We start from the raw sequence: 14,172 nt of genomic DNA on the forward strand, positions 1-14,172 counted from the left end.
CGGAATTAAATATTAACACTTATCTATCTTGTAGTTCATAGTTATTATTGTTGTTATTGTTCTAAAGGTCAGACTTGCTTTAAGGTAAGCCAAGACCATAATCCTTTCCAGTAGACTGACCGAAGAAAATGACAGTTGGGAAATGGAACTATAAGAGACTTTCTGGCTTTTCTATTAATTTCCCTTGGTTTAGCATCATGGAATTTGCAGAGGATAAAATGAACAAGTCAAATATAAAGAAAAGTTTAACTTTTCTGCCATCTAGAGGAAGTTGTCTCATAATTTTAGCCTTTATGTAGCTTTGATTAAACTAGAAACTGCTTTCAAAGATGTGGTTCTTTGTGCACACCTTTATGTACCTTCCTTAGAATTGCACATTCCCTAGTGAGTATTCAGTACCGGAAGTGTGACTAAAACACACTTATCTGCTGCAGAGTGAACTTGAATTCTATTAGAAGATGCCAATGGATTTATTTTCAGCTTGGCTGAAGTTGCTGCTAGTGAAATGCTTAGGATATTAAATAATCCAAATAAAAAAGAGGTGCCAGAATCTTATTTTTAAAAACATGATTAGGAATTTAAAAATAGCTCAATGAAGAGTGTTGGTTTAACAAAGTATGTATCAAAATGTGTTTTTTTAAGACTTATTTATTTGAAAGACAGAGGGACAGAGAGAGACAGACAGACAGACAGAGATCTTCCATCAGTAGGTTCATTCCCGCAAATCACTGCAACAGCTGGGACTAGGCCAGGCTGAAGCCAGGAGCCAGGAACTCCATCTGAGATTCCCACAGGGGCTCAGGTACTCGTGCCATCTTCTTCTTTGCTAGGGACATGAGCAAGGAGCTGGATTGGAAGTGGAGCAGGCAGAACTCCAACTGGCACTCAGATACAGGCTGCCACTATTGCAAGCAGCAGCTTAACCCGCTGCACCACAACACTGGCCCCATCAACATGCTGGCGTGGAAGGGTTTTAGCTCGGGGACCCAGCTGTAGTTCACTGAGTTGGCAAACATGAAGAAGCCCTTCTGGTGAAGGCTGTTTCATCAGGAGGTCAGGGTTCAGGGGAGAAGACCCGGCATGTAATTTTTTGAAATTTAGTAACATAACTTTAGGGCCTTCCTGGAGCAGTTCACAGTATCATAAACTTTCCTGGCCTAGTGATCACACTGACAGAATTTCTAGCAACGTTCTATATATGGTTTAGGATGCTTACTTCATATTTCTGAAGCATCAGTGTGCCTTTTCTTTTTCCCACGTTCTGAACACTCAGAATGTTAGAAAAGGCGGACGTTAAGAGTAAATTAGGTATTTTATAGAAAGATTTATCAAGATATTCTTAAAATATATCCCTTGTAAATTTAGTTAAATTTTATACTTGTGATGATTTTAAAATAACATCTGCTTTTATAACAACCAATTTATAAAGATATAGTTTAGGGGCTGGCGCTGTGGCACAGTGGGTTAAAGCCCTGGCCTGAAGCTCTGGCATCCCATATGGGCGCCGGTTCTAGTCGCAGCTGCTCCTCTTTCGATACAGCTCTCTGCTATGGCCTGGGATAGCAATAGAGGATGGCCCAGGTCCTTGGTTCCCTGTACCCACGTGGGAGACCCGGAAGAAGCTCTTGGCTCCTGGCTTCGGATCAGTGCAGCTCCGGCCATTGCGGCCATCTGGGGAGTGAACCAACGGATGGAAGATCTCTCTGACTCTACTCTGTCTGTAACTCTGTCTTTCAAATAAATAAAATAAATCTTTAAAAAAAGCATATAGTTTAATAGGATTTAGTACAGACAACAAAACAATGCTCTTCTAACAATATCATAAACTGTTATTGAATATTCAAAAGCCTAGAATTATCTATGTATTTCAAATGTGTTTTCTTGTTTTTTTCTCTGAAAAGCTCTATATCTATATATCCAAACCCTAATTAAAGATATTTTTAATTCAATGTTAAGCTCTAATATGGTTTACTTAGGCCACAATAAACATGTTTAAGCAGGCCTTATATTGTATTTAATATTTTCACAAATATATTGTAGCTTCTTTTTAGATAATCTGTTGAATAGTTTTGATAGTAATTACAAGTTAATAGAAAATGAAAATATTAAATAATTTTACAACTGGCAAACAGTACATTATGGCACAGTATCAGGAACTGTTGAACAAGAGAAGAAAAATTCCTAAAATATAATAACAAGGGATTTGAAAGTACTTGTTTTCTGAAAGGAACATAACTTTGTATGAAGTTGACTTGTTTATGGGAAGACAAGCATTATGTCATTCTCAGATGAATCCAGTATTTATATGTTGGAAATTTGAAGACACCAACCCATTCATACTTGGCTGTCCCGCTCTGCCTCCACAAACAGGCAGGGACTGGATATTACCCACATATTAAAATGCTTTCAAATTGTGTTTCTACCCTCATTTAAAATAATAAGTTCCAGACATATTATGAGCCATATTTTATAAAAATACTCATATTTTCTAACTTTTCTGCAGGAAGCAGTTGTGGGAGATATCAGATTAGAGGGTAATTTTGTGGAATAAAATCCTATTGAATTAAATGAAAAAATTTAAGTCAGTTATTTTTCAGATGTAACTTATTCCATATAAACTGTGTTCTGAAATTCCATGGAATAGCCTGTCTTATTATATGGATAAAACATAATAAATAAGTGCACATGAATTGAGATAAGATTAGGCAGAGCTCATAGAAATTATAGTTTTCTTAAAAAGGTTTTCCACCAACTGTCTTATGAAAGAGCCATTATTTAATTCCATGTTTTTGCTCACTCCTTTTGTGTTCTTCCTGCTTACTGCTAAAATGTTGTCTGTTCAGTACTCAAATCCATACTGCCACCTTCTGGTACGTTTCTGCATTTTATCTGTCAAATTCTTAATCCTCTCTTGGGTATTTCTTATCAAATTTACTGGGTTAATCTTCCTCCCGTGTACAAGCTTTATCTCTCTGTTTTCATTTGGTCCTTACTCCCTTAGTGGTCTATTTGGATATTTCCTCGTTGTACTTGAATAATAAGGAATTAACATGGCACCTGTGTATGATCAGATTCAAAATTTAAAACTCCATCTACCAAAAAGGAAATGAAAATTAGTTTATGTAGCTTTTGTTTCATGTCCATATTTCTGATGCCTTCTTTGCCAAATCAAGAGAATAAATATTTCTTAGCTTGAGGAATTGGAATGAAATATAATTTACCTAATTTTTTACATTTGATGTTCATCCTTTTTTTTAAACACAAGATTTCATGGTTTCTTTTGTCTCTTTATTTTTGCAGCTTTTGTCATTCCTTCAGGGTTTATTTACTTTTTACCATGAGGGATATGAACTCGCCCAGGAATTCGCACCATATAAGCAACAGCTGCAGTTCAACTTGCAGAATGTAAGACTATACCTGTTCTTACTGCCTCTCCTTAGTCACTCTGATGATCACAGGGCAACCAAGTTACAGACTTTGAAGTCTTTCAAAAATTTGTCTAAGTATGGTGAAACCTCAACAATTTAGAAAAGTCACTTTACTAATGTCTTAATTTTTTTCTAGTTGCTAGCTGAAAGTATAGTCAAAAAGGACTAGTTTTATGTTGGAAAAGTTCTACCAGCAAATTTAGAAAAATATTACCTAAGCATTAATAGCTGGAAGTTTGAAAACTTTTGCCTATATTCAGTATTTTTGTGAATTTATTGGGTGATGCAAGATGAATAAGTTCTGGTAATCTTACGTACAGCGTGGTGACTAGAATTATTATAATAATATTGTATGCTTGAAATTAGTTAAAAGTTTAGAATTTAATGTGTCTACCACACATACAAAAAAGGGTAGCTATATATGGTTAGGAATGTGTTAATTCACTTGATTATAATTATTTCACAGTGTACAAATATGTCAAAACGTCACATTGTATACCTTAAGTATATATGGTTTTATTGGCTTTATTTTTTTAAAGCTAAGGGGAAATACCAGTTGACTTTTCACGAATCTTATTTTTGAGAAGATCAAAATTATTATATTTATGAAATGAAAAGATTATACTTTAACACTCTAAGTTCCCATCTGTCTGTGAAATTATATGTAAAAATGTGGAACATTTACTATTTGCAAAAATAGTAAATATGAATGTGGTTTTGAAGCATTCAAGATAACTGCTTTAAACAAAAGTAAGATTTCTGAAAAGCTTGTTTCTGTCAGACTTTATTTCATAAAGGTTGTCTCATCGATCCCTTTAATATCTGGCTATATATTATTATATATAGAATATGTATATTCTGATTTTAAAATGCTGAGCAAGCCATTCATTAAAGAAAAAACTGTAATGAGCCTATGTTTGTATTACCAAATTGAATATATAAAAAACCCTAACTGTTGACATTTTTTTACTACTGAAACCTGACTGTCTAGTACTTGATAACTGGAATAATTTGGGAAGCCTTCTTTTTTTTTCCCATAAAATCTTGTTTTTCTCTGCTTATCTGATTTTTGCCATTGTCGAAATGTCCAGTAAATGAAACTATAGAGTTGGAGTATCTGAAGAGAAATATGCAATTGGGTTTATTCTCTTTGTTTTGAGTTTTTTTATTTAACTTAGATTTTCTATCAGAATTGATTTTACCTTTAGTTCCGTTCTATAGGTTTTTTTTTTTTAATTTATTTATTTGAAAGGCAGAGTTACAGAGAGGCAGTGAGAGAGAGAAAGAGGGAGGGAGAGAGAAAGGTCCTCCATCTGCTGGTTCATTCCCCAAATGACCACAGTGACCGGAACCTAGCCTATCTGAAGCCAGGAGCTTCTTCTGGGTTCTCCCGTGCAGGTGCCAAGGCCCAAGCACTTGGGCCATCTTCCACTGTTTTCCCAGGCTGTGGCAGAGAGCTGAATCAGAAGTGAAGCAGCTGGGACTTGAACCAGTGCCCATATTGGATGCCAGCACTGCGCAGGTGGCAGCTTTATCCACTAAGTCACTGCGCCAGGCCCCCTCTGTGGTTTTTCAACCTGGAATGTATTTTAGTGTTTTCATTAAATATTAGAAGAAAAAATTACAAAAGTTAAAGTATTTTTATGATTTATTTCCATATGAAATTCATGTATGCTACAATTTTTGAGATTCAGGGATAGGGAAAGAATGAGGAATTAGACAAAAATTTGAATCCTTATGTTTGAAAGAGAAAAATAGCAAAAGTGACTACATTTTCATCACCTACTTTGAGATTTAGATCTTTTATTAGGGGCCATAATAAAACATCATGTGGATTAAAGGTGAAAGAGATTTTCATAGAGAAAAACTAGTGCTTTTCATAATTTAAGTAAAATTGTCATAAAGTGAGTAAACTCTTTCTTACAGTAGAAAAGGTTTGAATTTGAACCTATTGATCTTTAATTTATGCACCATCTTAATACCTTTTTAAGTATTTCTGGAAACCAAGCTATATTATGTGGTTTTCTTAAAGATTTATTTATTTTATTTGCAAGTCAGAGTTACACAGAGAGAGAAGAGGCAGAGAGAGACAGGTCTTCCATCTGCTGGTTCACTCCCCATTTGGCTGCAACAGCCAGAGCTGCAGCAATCCGAACCCAGGAGCCAGGAGCTTCTTCTGGGTCTCCCACGTGGATGCAGAGGCCCCAGAACTTGGGCCATCTTCCACTGCTATCCTAGGCCATGGCAGAGAGCTGGATCAGAAGTGGAGCAGCTGGCTCTTGAACCAGCACCCATAGGGGATACCAGCGCTTCAGGCCAGGGCATTCACCCACTGCACCACAGCACGGCCCCTATATTATGTTTTTTTTCAAAAAAGCCTTTGGAACATGAGTGGTGAACTTTTTCATCTGTTCAGTGCCAAATATATATCAAAAGTATGCAAATTTAATGTCTATCTCAAAAAATTAAGTATTTATGTGTCTACCTTTTTTTAACCTTGGATATTAGGAAATTCAAAACAAATTTTGTGTATTTTAATTGCTATGATTTATCCTGTAAGAATAATATTTAAATATGGAATTAGGAAGAAAATTGTGCATGCATATACTACACATACGTAAAGAGATGCAAATGAGAAACATGTGGTAGATCATTCAGGGAAGTTTTCACTAAAGCAATTCAAAACCAGACCATAAGACTCAACCTCACAGGGTAATCGGGGTGGTGAATAAATTTGCAGTTTTTAAACTTAGTCTGGCGATTCCTCACATCTGATAGGAAACAGTGAATGAAATTGTTGTTTCTGTTTACTTTAGACAAGGAATAATTTTGAAAGTACTCGACAAGAGGTAGAGAGGTTGATGCAGAGGATGAAATCTGCTAACCAGGACTACAGACCCCCCAGCCAGTGGACGATGGAAGGCTATCTATACGTCCAGGAGAAACGTGAGTCACTGGCACATAATTTCTTGTCCCTTATTACTTAACATTCTGTATCTGAGAGATGTGACTAGGTTATATCTCAAGTAAGCATAATGACATTTCTCTATAGCTTTATCATATTTAAAACAATGTGGTCTTCCAATGCTGTCATCAAAGTGAGGAAGTTCTCCCACATTTTACCATCAGGATTTCTAAGTTGGTATGCTGTTGAATTTGGAACATACAGTCTCCACTGATAATATATCAATATGAGTTGAGTTTTAGAATTTAATTGTGATACCTAATCTCAATTATAAAGCTTCATGGAAAATTGAAAATCAAAGCCTTTATCAGGATGAATCATCCTGGTGACTAGAATAATAGTTTCCCCCTCCAGCAGCATTATTTCATTTAACTCAGTGCTCTGTCAATTTTCAGGAGTAAAATTGGCAATTATGTAATATTACATCAATACTCTTTACTTCCTGAGGTTAGGAAATAAGTACCAGACCCAATAGAGCACTACTGTAATTGCCTCACACTAAGAAAGTTTTTCTCACAGAAATTAATAAAAAAGCCATTCAAACTTGTGTAAGTAGAGTCCTTTCTGCATGTTACTTGTCATTAAGTGGAACTAGTTTGACCATTTTGACTAAATTAGCTGTGTGCTTCAAATCAGATATGCCCTAGAGCACTGCTCTCATACTGTTTCTGGTGGAAGAACAGTTGTTGTTATTTCCATTCCATCATGGACCACTGTCTTTGTGAAATACAAAATCATGGATTTGGGTCTTACAGCACTGACTAATTGCTCCAAAAGTTTTAAAATGCTTAGTCTCACTTTCTGTACTTTTGCATATTAGGACTTAACAAATCACACGGAATAACACTGCTGTAAAATCTCCATGTCAGCAGACGATAGGATAATGAAGTTGTCTTGGTTGATAAAATAATTCAGTTAAAAGATTTAGGATTGGGAAACACAGTGGTACTGAAGTAACTGGGAAAACCTTTGACACATAAAGGACATGGTCATTAAAACACCAGCACAGCACATTTAATATTAGATTTGCCTGGGTGATGGCACATTTGTTGGAGAGCAGTACCCAACAAATAGTGATTTGTCCAACAGACTTGGAAAACATTTATTATAGCTTGAAAATTGATGACAAAAGGAGATCTGGGTTCCTGATTTTCTCTTTCATACTGGTCTACCTGAGCCAGTCTGCTCATTTCAGATTTTAAAATGATAAAACTTAATGGCTTTCCTAACTACTTTATAGTTAGCTTTCTTTGCCCTCATAAAAAATGATCAGTTCATTGGTTCGTATATAAGGTGTGTAGATTTTACTTGAGACTCTAAAGACACTTTTGAATACTAATTTTAAATAATTATTTCAGGTGAGAGAATCTCACTGTGATGGTGCATTGCAAGGAGCTCATACTTTGTATTAATAAAGAATTTGACCAAATTAAAGAATTTGTTGGCTGTGAGGGCTCTTGATAAATATGTAGGTGGTAGAGGAGGTGCCATCCTCATACCTTAAGGACTTTTTATTCATTGTGACCTGATAATGTTTTATTTCTTGAATTATTTTCTTTCTTTTCTTTTTTTTTTTTTTAAGATTTGTTTGTTTATTTGAAAGGCAGAGTTACAGAGAGGCAAAGGCAGTGAGAGAAAGAAAGGTCTTCCATCTGCTGGTTTACTCCCCAGATGGCTGCAATGGCTGGAGCTGTGCTAATCTGAAGCCAGGAGCCAGGAGCTCCCTCTGGGTCTCCCACACTGGTGGAGGGGCACAAGGACTTGAGCCATCTTCCACTGCTTTCCCAGACCACAGCAGAGAGCTGGAGAAGTGGAGCAGCCAGGACTAGAACTGGTGCTCATATGGGATTTTGGCACTGAAGATGACAGCTTCACCCACTATGCCACAGCCCGGCCCCTCTTGAATTATTTTCCAGGTGTTGTGCAGTTACTGGAATCCTGTGACTACACAGTATTTTATTTTAAACAGACTCGTTGCCTTCATCGCTCAAGATAATTTCCTTCTTGATTTTTTCTGTATCTTGTTTTGTTTTTATAACTTTATAGAGGCATAATTGGCATAAAACAAATTATACCTGTTTAAGACATACAATTTGACATTTTGTCATATGCCTGCAATTTTGTAGCTGTCACTATGATCCAACATTCTCGTTACCTTCACAAGGTCCCTATTTTCCCATTACACTGCCTCCCTCCTGCCTTTTTCACTCACCATCTTCCCTAGATCCCCTGGACAATAGGTTTAAAAAGAAAAATAAATGGATTTATGTGCTTTGGGAATTATTTTTATATGATGGAGAAATAGTCAAAACTCATTCCAACATGGAATCTTTGTGAAAACCATTCATTATAAGAAAATCCAACCAGTTCAATGAGATGTACTGATTGTTATCACATGCTGTCACTGAACAAGTGCAGTGGGGAACAAAAAATGAGATAAAAAATTTGAGTGCAGAGTTTTTATTCTGTAGTTGAAGGCATAAGAGGAATGCATACAGTTAGTTACCAGTGATCAGTAGTAAATATCAGAGCTGTAAGTTGAGTGATAAATGGAGATCGGTGTGCTAGGGTAGAAGCAGACCTTTCTAGTTCAACACAGAACTCCTCTCTATCTAGATTTGTGGGGTTTTTAATGTTACCCCCCGCCCCGGGCATGCATTAAGTCACATTCTAATAGAGTTTAAGTGTAAGGACATGTGTTCCAGAGTCAGAACTGAGTTGGAAGTGCTCATCTGTCACCCATTAACTGTGGGACTCTTAGAATGTTCTGAGTTCAGTCTCTTTATTTATAAAAGATTTGTACATATCCTAAAAGCAATGTAAGAATTAGTGATAATATATATATATAAGATGTGTCCATTTTCAGTAGTGCTGTTATATGTAATAATATGCTTACTGCCAGCCCTTACTGATCTGGACAACTTATAATTATCTCACTTAATTCATAAACCAACTCTTGTGGATATCATCCCTCTGTAATGAACAATTTCAATCATACATTCTGTTGAAGAAAGTGTTGCCATTTGCAGCTTATAGGCTCAGTTTTCTAAGATGTAAAATGTTCTTTATGTTGTCTTTGTCTTAAAAGGTTCTTAGAGAACATGGTTGCACTTAGTAGGTACTAAGTAGATGTTAACTTTCCACTCACTTCTAGAATATTCATCTCAGCAACCTCAGATGATTACTGGATAAATTAATTAAACTTTTTTATTTTGCAACTTTAGAGCTATAATAAATTTTTGTTTTCCAAGACACTTTAAAGGACTTTAAAATTGCTTGTCTAAGAACATCTGCCCTGGCATAGTGTCAGGCAGCTTTAAAGAAAGCAGCATGTGTGTGTGGCAAACTTCAAGATTAAACGCTCGGGCCTGCACTGTGGTGCAGCAGGTTAAAGCTCTGGCCTGCAGCACCAGCATCCCATATAGGTGCCAGTTCGAGTCCCTGCAGCTTCACTTCCATTCCAGCTCCTTGCTAGTGTGCCTGGGAAAGCAGTGTAGGATGGCCCAAGTGCTTGGGACCCTGCTCCCATGTGGGAGACCCAGAAGAAGCTCCTGGCTCCTGGCTCCAGATCGGCTCAGCTCTGGATCAGCTCAGCTCTGGCCATTATAGCCATTTGCAGAGAGAATCAGTGGATGGAAGATCTCTTTCTATATCTCTCTCTCTGAAACTGTGTCTTTCAAATAAATAAAATAAATCTTTTTAAAAAATGATTAACGTAGGAGGTTCTGAAACAAACATCTGAGATCTAAATTCTCAACAGAGCATCACAGCAGCTTTATTTAAAAATTATAGCTAATACTGCTACATAAATCACTGCCTCAGTAGTAAACTCACTGAGCATTTCCATCCAGCCACTTTCTGCTAATCGACTGTAAGCCTTTAAGTATTTTACATCACATGTAACAGAATTATCAACGGGTATTATTAAGTATTTTATGTGAAATGGTCCCCAATTGGAATTGAAGTTAATTGCACTAATCCTTTGTGATTACAAAGCATATGGCTGCACCCTGTAATTTTTAAATCTGGAGTGGCTTAAGTATCAAAGTTAGACTTGACACCAAGAACATTGTTAAGCAGAAAAAAAAATTCCAATGACTCATGAGACACTTTTCTCTAGAGGTACTTTTTTATATTTCAGGTTTTTTGCTTTTAAATAGATGATTCTAAAATCAAGCCAGCAATAACATTGTGCGTAGTTGTTGATAGGAAAGTCTGGGTGTTTGGCAGAATTGGTCCCTGGCTGAAGAAGCTACATAGAAAACAAATTGCATTTTCAACCTATTCAGTCCACTGTGGCATTTGGGTGCGGGATGCTTGCCTTTCTTGGGAGATAACTGAAACTCTCCTACCCTGGTCATGGAAAGCATGAACTAATAATGCATGCGACTCTGGTGAAACAGCTACATCCAGTCCTTTAAGGAGAAAACTGGATGTTAAGATGGTGTGCCACGAGGAAGACGTGCACAGGATTTCTGGGCACAGGGAAAGCAGACACTCACACGTACAAGTGTCTTTAACAGTGGAAGCTATTTAAGAAGTAATTTGATGTTGTTTTTTTTCAGATCAGTGGTGAGAGAATAGCTGCAAGCTCAGTAAAGTCTTAAAGCAAGATGAGGGTCTCATTCCCTCACTCATCTGCCAAGTATTTCCTGAGCAGCAAATACGTCTGTCACCGCTCCAGGAATTAAACATATTCTTGTCAGCTGAACATCACATTCTTTCTCTCAAAGCTTAACTACAAAGAGGAAAGCAAAGAAATACAGTAAAATCATATGTATCGGGATGAGAGTACTGTGTCAGAGGCATCCCTGAAAAGGCCACACTGTGAAAGTTATGTTTTTAAAAGACAGGAAGGAGGTAACAACAGTGCAGGTCATAAAGACATCTGAAGGAAAAGTAATCTAGGCTAAGGTCATCAGCCAGTGCAAATATCCTGAGGCAGAATTGCATTCACTGTGTGCTGGGACCAGCAAGGGAGCCATGGGACCTGTAGCAGAGTATACAAGGCAGAAGGCCTTTGGATGTGAAGTGAGAAAAGGAGTGAGAAGCCAAGTCGTCTGGGGCCATGTGAATAATATGTTTTATCTGCAGTGAGGAGGGAAGCCAATAGAGGGTTTCTGAACAAAGGAGTAAAAGGTCCTTGCTAACTTTTTGGCATAGTGTTTCCGATAGTTATGAGAAGTGAAGACAAGGGTAGATGTAAGTAGATCATTGTAAATAACTTGGACTCTTATTTCTCATTTTTCTTACTTCTGGGAGGTACAGTCAACCTTCAGGATCTGATGGGGGTTGGTTGGTTTAGGACCCCTCGTGGATATCCAAATCCATGGATGCTCAAGTAATAATTCGATGGTATCGGGTCATAGATTTAGGTCTAGGCCATTTTGAGTGAATTTTGGTGAAAGGTGTCGGGTAAAGGTCTTGCTTCATGGTTCTGCATATTGCAATCCAGTTTTCCCAACACCTTGCTCCAGGGGTGATTTTAGTTCCTTTGTCAAATTTAAGTGGATTGTAGAGGCTTGGATTGATTTCTGGTGTTTTTATTCTGTTTCATTGGTCTATCCATCTGTTTTTGTACCAGTACCAGGCTGTTTTGATTATAACTGCCCTGTAGTATGTCTTGAAATCTGGTATTGTGATGGCTCCGGCTTTGTTTTTGTTTTATAACATTGCTTTAGCTGTTTGGGGTTTTGTTTCCAAATGAATTTGAAAATCATTTTTTTCTATATCTGAGAAGAATATCTTTGGTATTTTGATTGGTATCACATTGAATCTGTAAATTGCTTTTAGTAGTATGGACATTTTGATGATATTGATTCTTCCAATCCATGAACATGGAAGATTTTTTTCATTTTTTTGTATCTCCTTCTATTTCTTTCTTTAATGTTTTGTAATTCTCACTGTAGAGATCTTGATATCCTGGGTTAAATTTATTCCAAGGTATTTGATTTTTTTTGGTAGCTATTGTGAGTGAGATTGATCTTAGAAGCTCTTTCTCAGCTGTGGCATTGTCTGGATATATGAAAACTGTTGACTGTTGATTTTATATCCTGCTACATTTCCAAACGCTTCTATGAGTTCCAGTAGTCTTTTAGTGGAGTCTTTTGGATCCCCTGTGTATAAGACCAGAAATCTGCAAATAAGAATAGTTTGACTTCCTCCTTCCCAATTTGTATCCCTTTGATTTCTTTTTCTTGTCTAATGGCTCTGACTAGAACTTCCAGGACTATCTTGAATAGCATTGGTGAAAGTGGGCATCCTTGTCTGGTTCCAGATCTCAGTGGGATTGCTTCAAACTTTTCCTCATTCAATAGGATGCTGGCTGTGGGTTTGTCATAAATTGCCTTGATTGTGTTGAGGAATGTTCCTTCTATTCCCAATTTGCTTAAAGTTTTCATCAAGAAAGGGTGTTGCTGAGGGCCGGTGCTGTGGCACAGTGGGTTAACGCCCTGACCTGAAGTACCCACATCTCATATGGGTGCCAGTTCGAGACCTGGCCATTCCACTTCCAATTCAGCTCTCTGCTATGGCATAGGAAAGCAGAAGATGGCCCAAGTCCGTGGGTCTCTGCACCCATGTGGGAGACCCAGGAAAAGATCCTGGCTCCTGGCTTCGGATCAGCGCAGCTCCAGCTGTTGCAGCCAGTTAGGGAGTGAACCATTGGATGGAGGACTGCTTTCTCTCTCTGCCTCTCTTCTCTCTGTGTAACTCTGACTTTCAAACAAATAATACTGCTTTTGCTGTATCCCAAAATTTTTGATATGTTGTATTGTCATCTTCATTCATTTTTAGAAATTTTTTATTTCTCTTTTGATTTCTTCAATGACCCACTGTTCAGTCGTGAGCATGTTGCTCAGTGTCCACATGTTTGCATATGTTCTGGGGCTTCCTGAGTTGTCGATTACCAACTTCATTTCATTGTGGTCAGAGAATATGCATGGTATGATTTCAATTTTTTTAAATTGGCTTATATTTGCTTTATGGCCTAGCATGCGGTTAATTCTAGAGAACATTCCGTGCACTGGTGAGAAGAATGTGTATTTTGTGGCTGTAGGGTGGAAAGCTCTGTAGAAACCTGTTAGGTCCATTTGGTCTATAGTGTCGATTGATTCTTTTGTCTCCTTGCTGATTTTCTCTCTGGTTGATCTGTCCATTGCTGAAAGTGGGTTGTGAAGTCCTCCATTACTATTGTGTCTGTGTCTCCCTTTAAATCCATTAACATTTCTTTTAAATAGCCAGATGCCCTGTGATTAGGTGCATATACATTTGTAAGTCACATCTTCCTATTGAATTGATCCCTTTATCATTATATAGTGCACTTCTTTGTCTGTTTTAACATTTTTTTGTATTAAGGTCTATTTCGTCTGATATTAGGACAGCTCCACCAGCTCTTTTTTGATTTCTGTTAGCATGGATTATCTTTTTCCATCCTTTCACTTTCAGTCTGCATGCACCTTTGTTGGTGAGATGTGTTTCTTGTAGATAGCAAATAGATTTTTTAATCCATTCAGCCAGACTGTGTCTTTTAACTGGAGAGTTGAGACCATTTACATTCAATGTGACTATTGTTAAGTAACGACTTTGCCCTGCCATATTTCTGTTAATAGTCCTATTTTTTTACTTTGAATTTCTTTTGTACTTTTGCTGGGTGATATTCTGCCTTTACCTTCTTTCATAGTGATGTTCCTATTTCTGTGTTTCTGCGTGTAGCACATCCTTGAGCATCTTTTGTTGGGCTGGGCAGGTAGTTATAAATTCTTTTAATTTCTGTTAAAT

At 37.2% G+C, this 14,172-nt stretch overlaps 1 protein-coding gene across 5 annotated transcripts in view; it reads left to right on the forward strand.

Annotated features, from left to right (window-relative positions):
• ARHGAP42 (Rho GTPase activating protein 42) overlaps positions 1-14,172 on the forward strand; it is a 304,390-nt gene that overhangs the window by 236,964 nt on the left and 53,254 nt on the right. For all 5 annotated transcript variants that reach the window (XM_051820336.2, XM_017343749.3, XM_002708607.5 and 2 more), the window contains 2 exons: positions 3,301-3,405; positions 6,245-6,374. In XM_051820336.2, the coding sequence (XP_051676296.1) occupies positions 3,301-3,405; positions 6,245-6,374 (235 nt within the window). The remainder of the gene's footprint in view (positions 1-3,300; positions 3,406-6,244; positions 6,375-14,172) is intronic.

Source organism: Oryctolagus cuniculus, chromosome 1 (genome assembly GCF_964237555.1).
Source record: "Oryctolagus cuniculus chromosome 1, mOryCun1.1, whole genome shotgun sequence".
Classification (NCBI taxonomy): Eukaryota; Metazoa; Chordata; class Mammalia; order Lagomorpha; family Leporidae; genus Oryctolagus; species Oryctolagus cuniculus.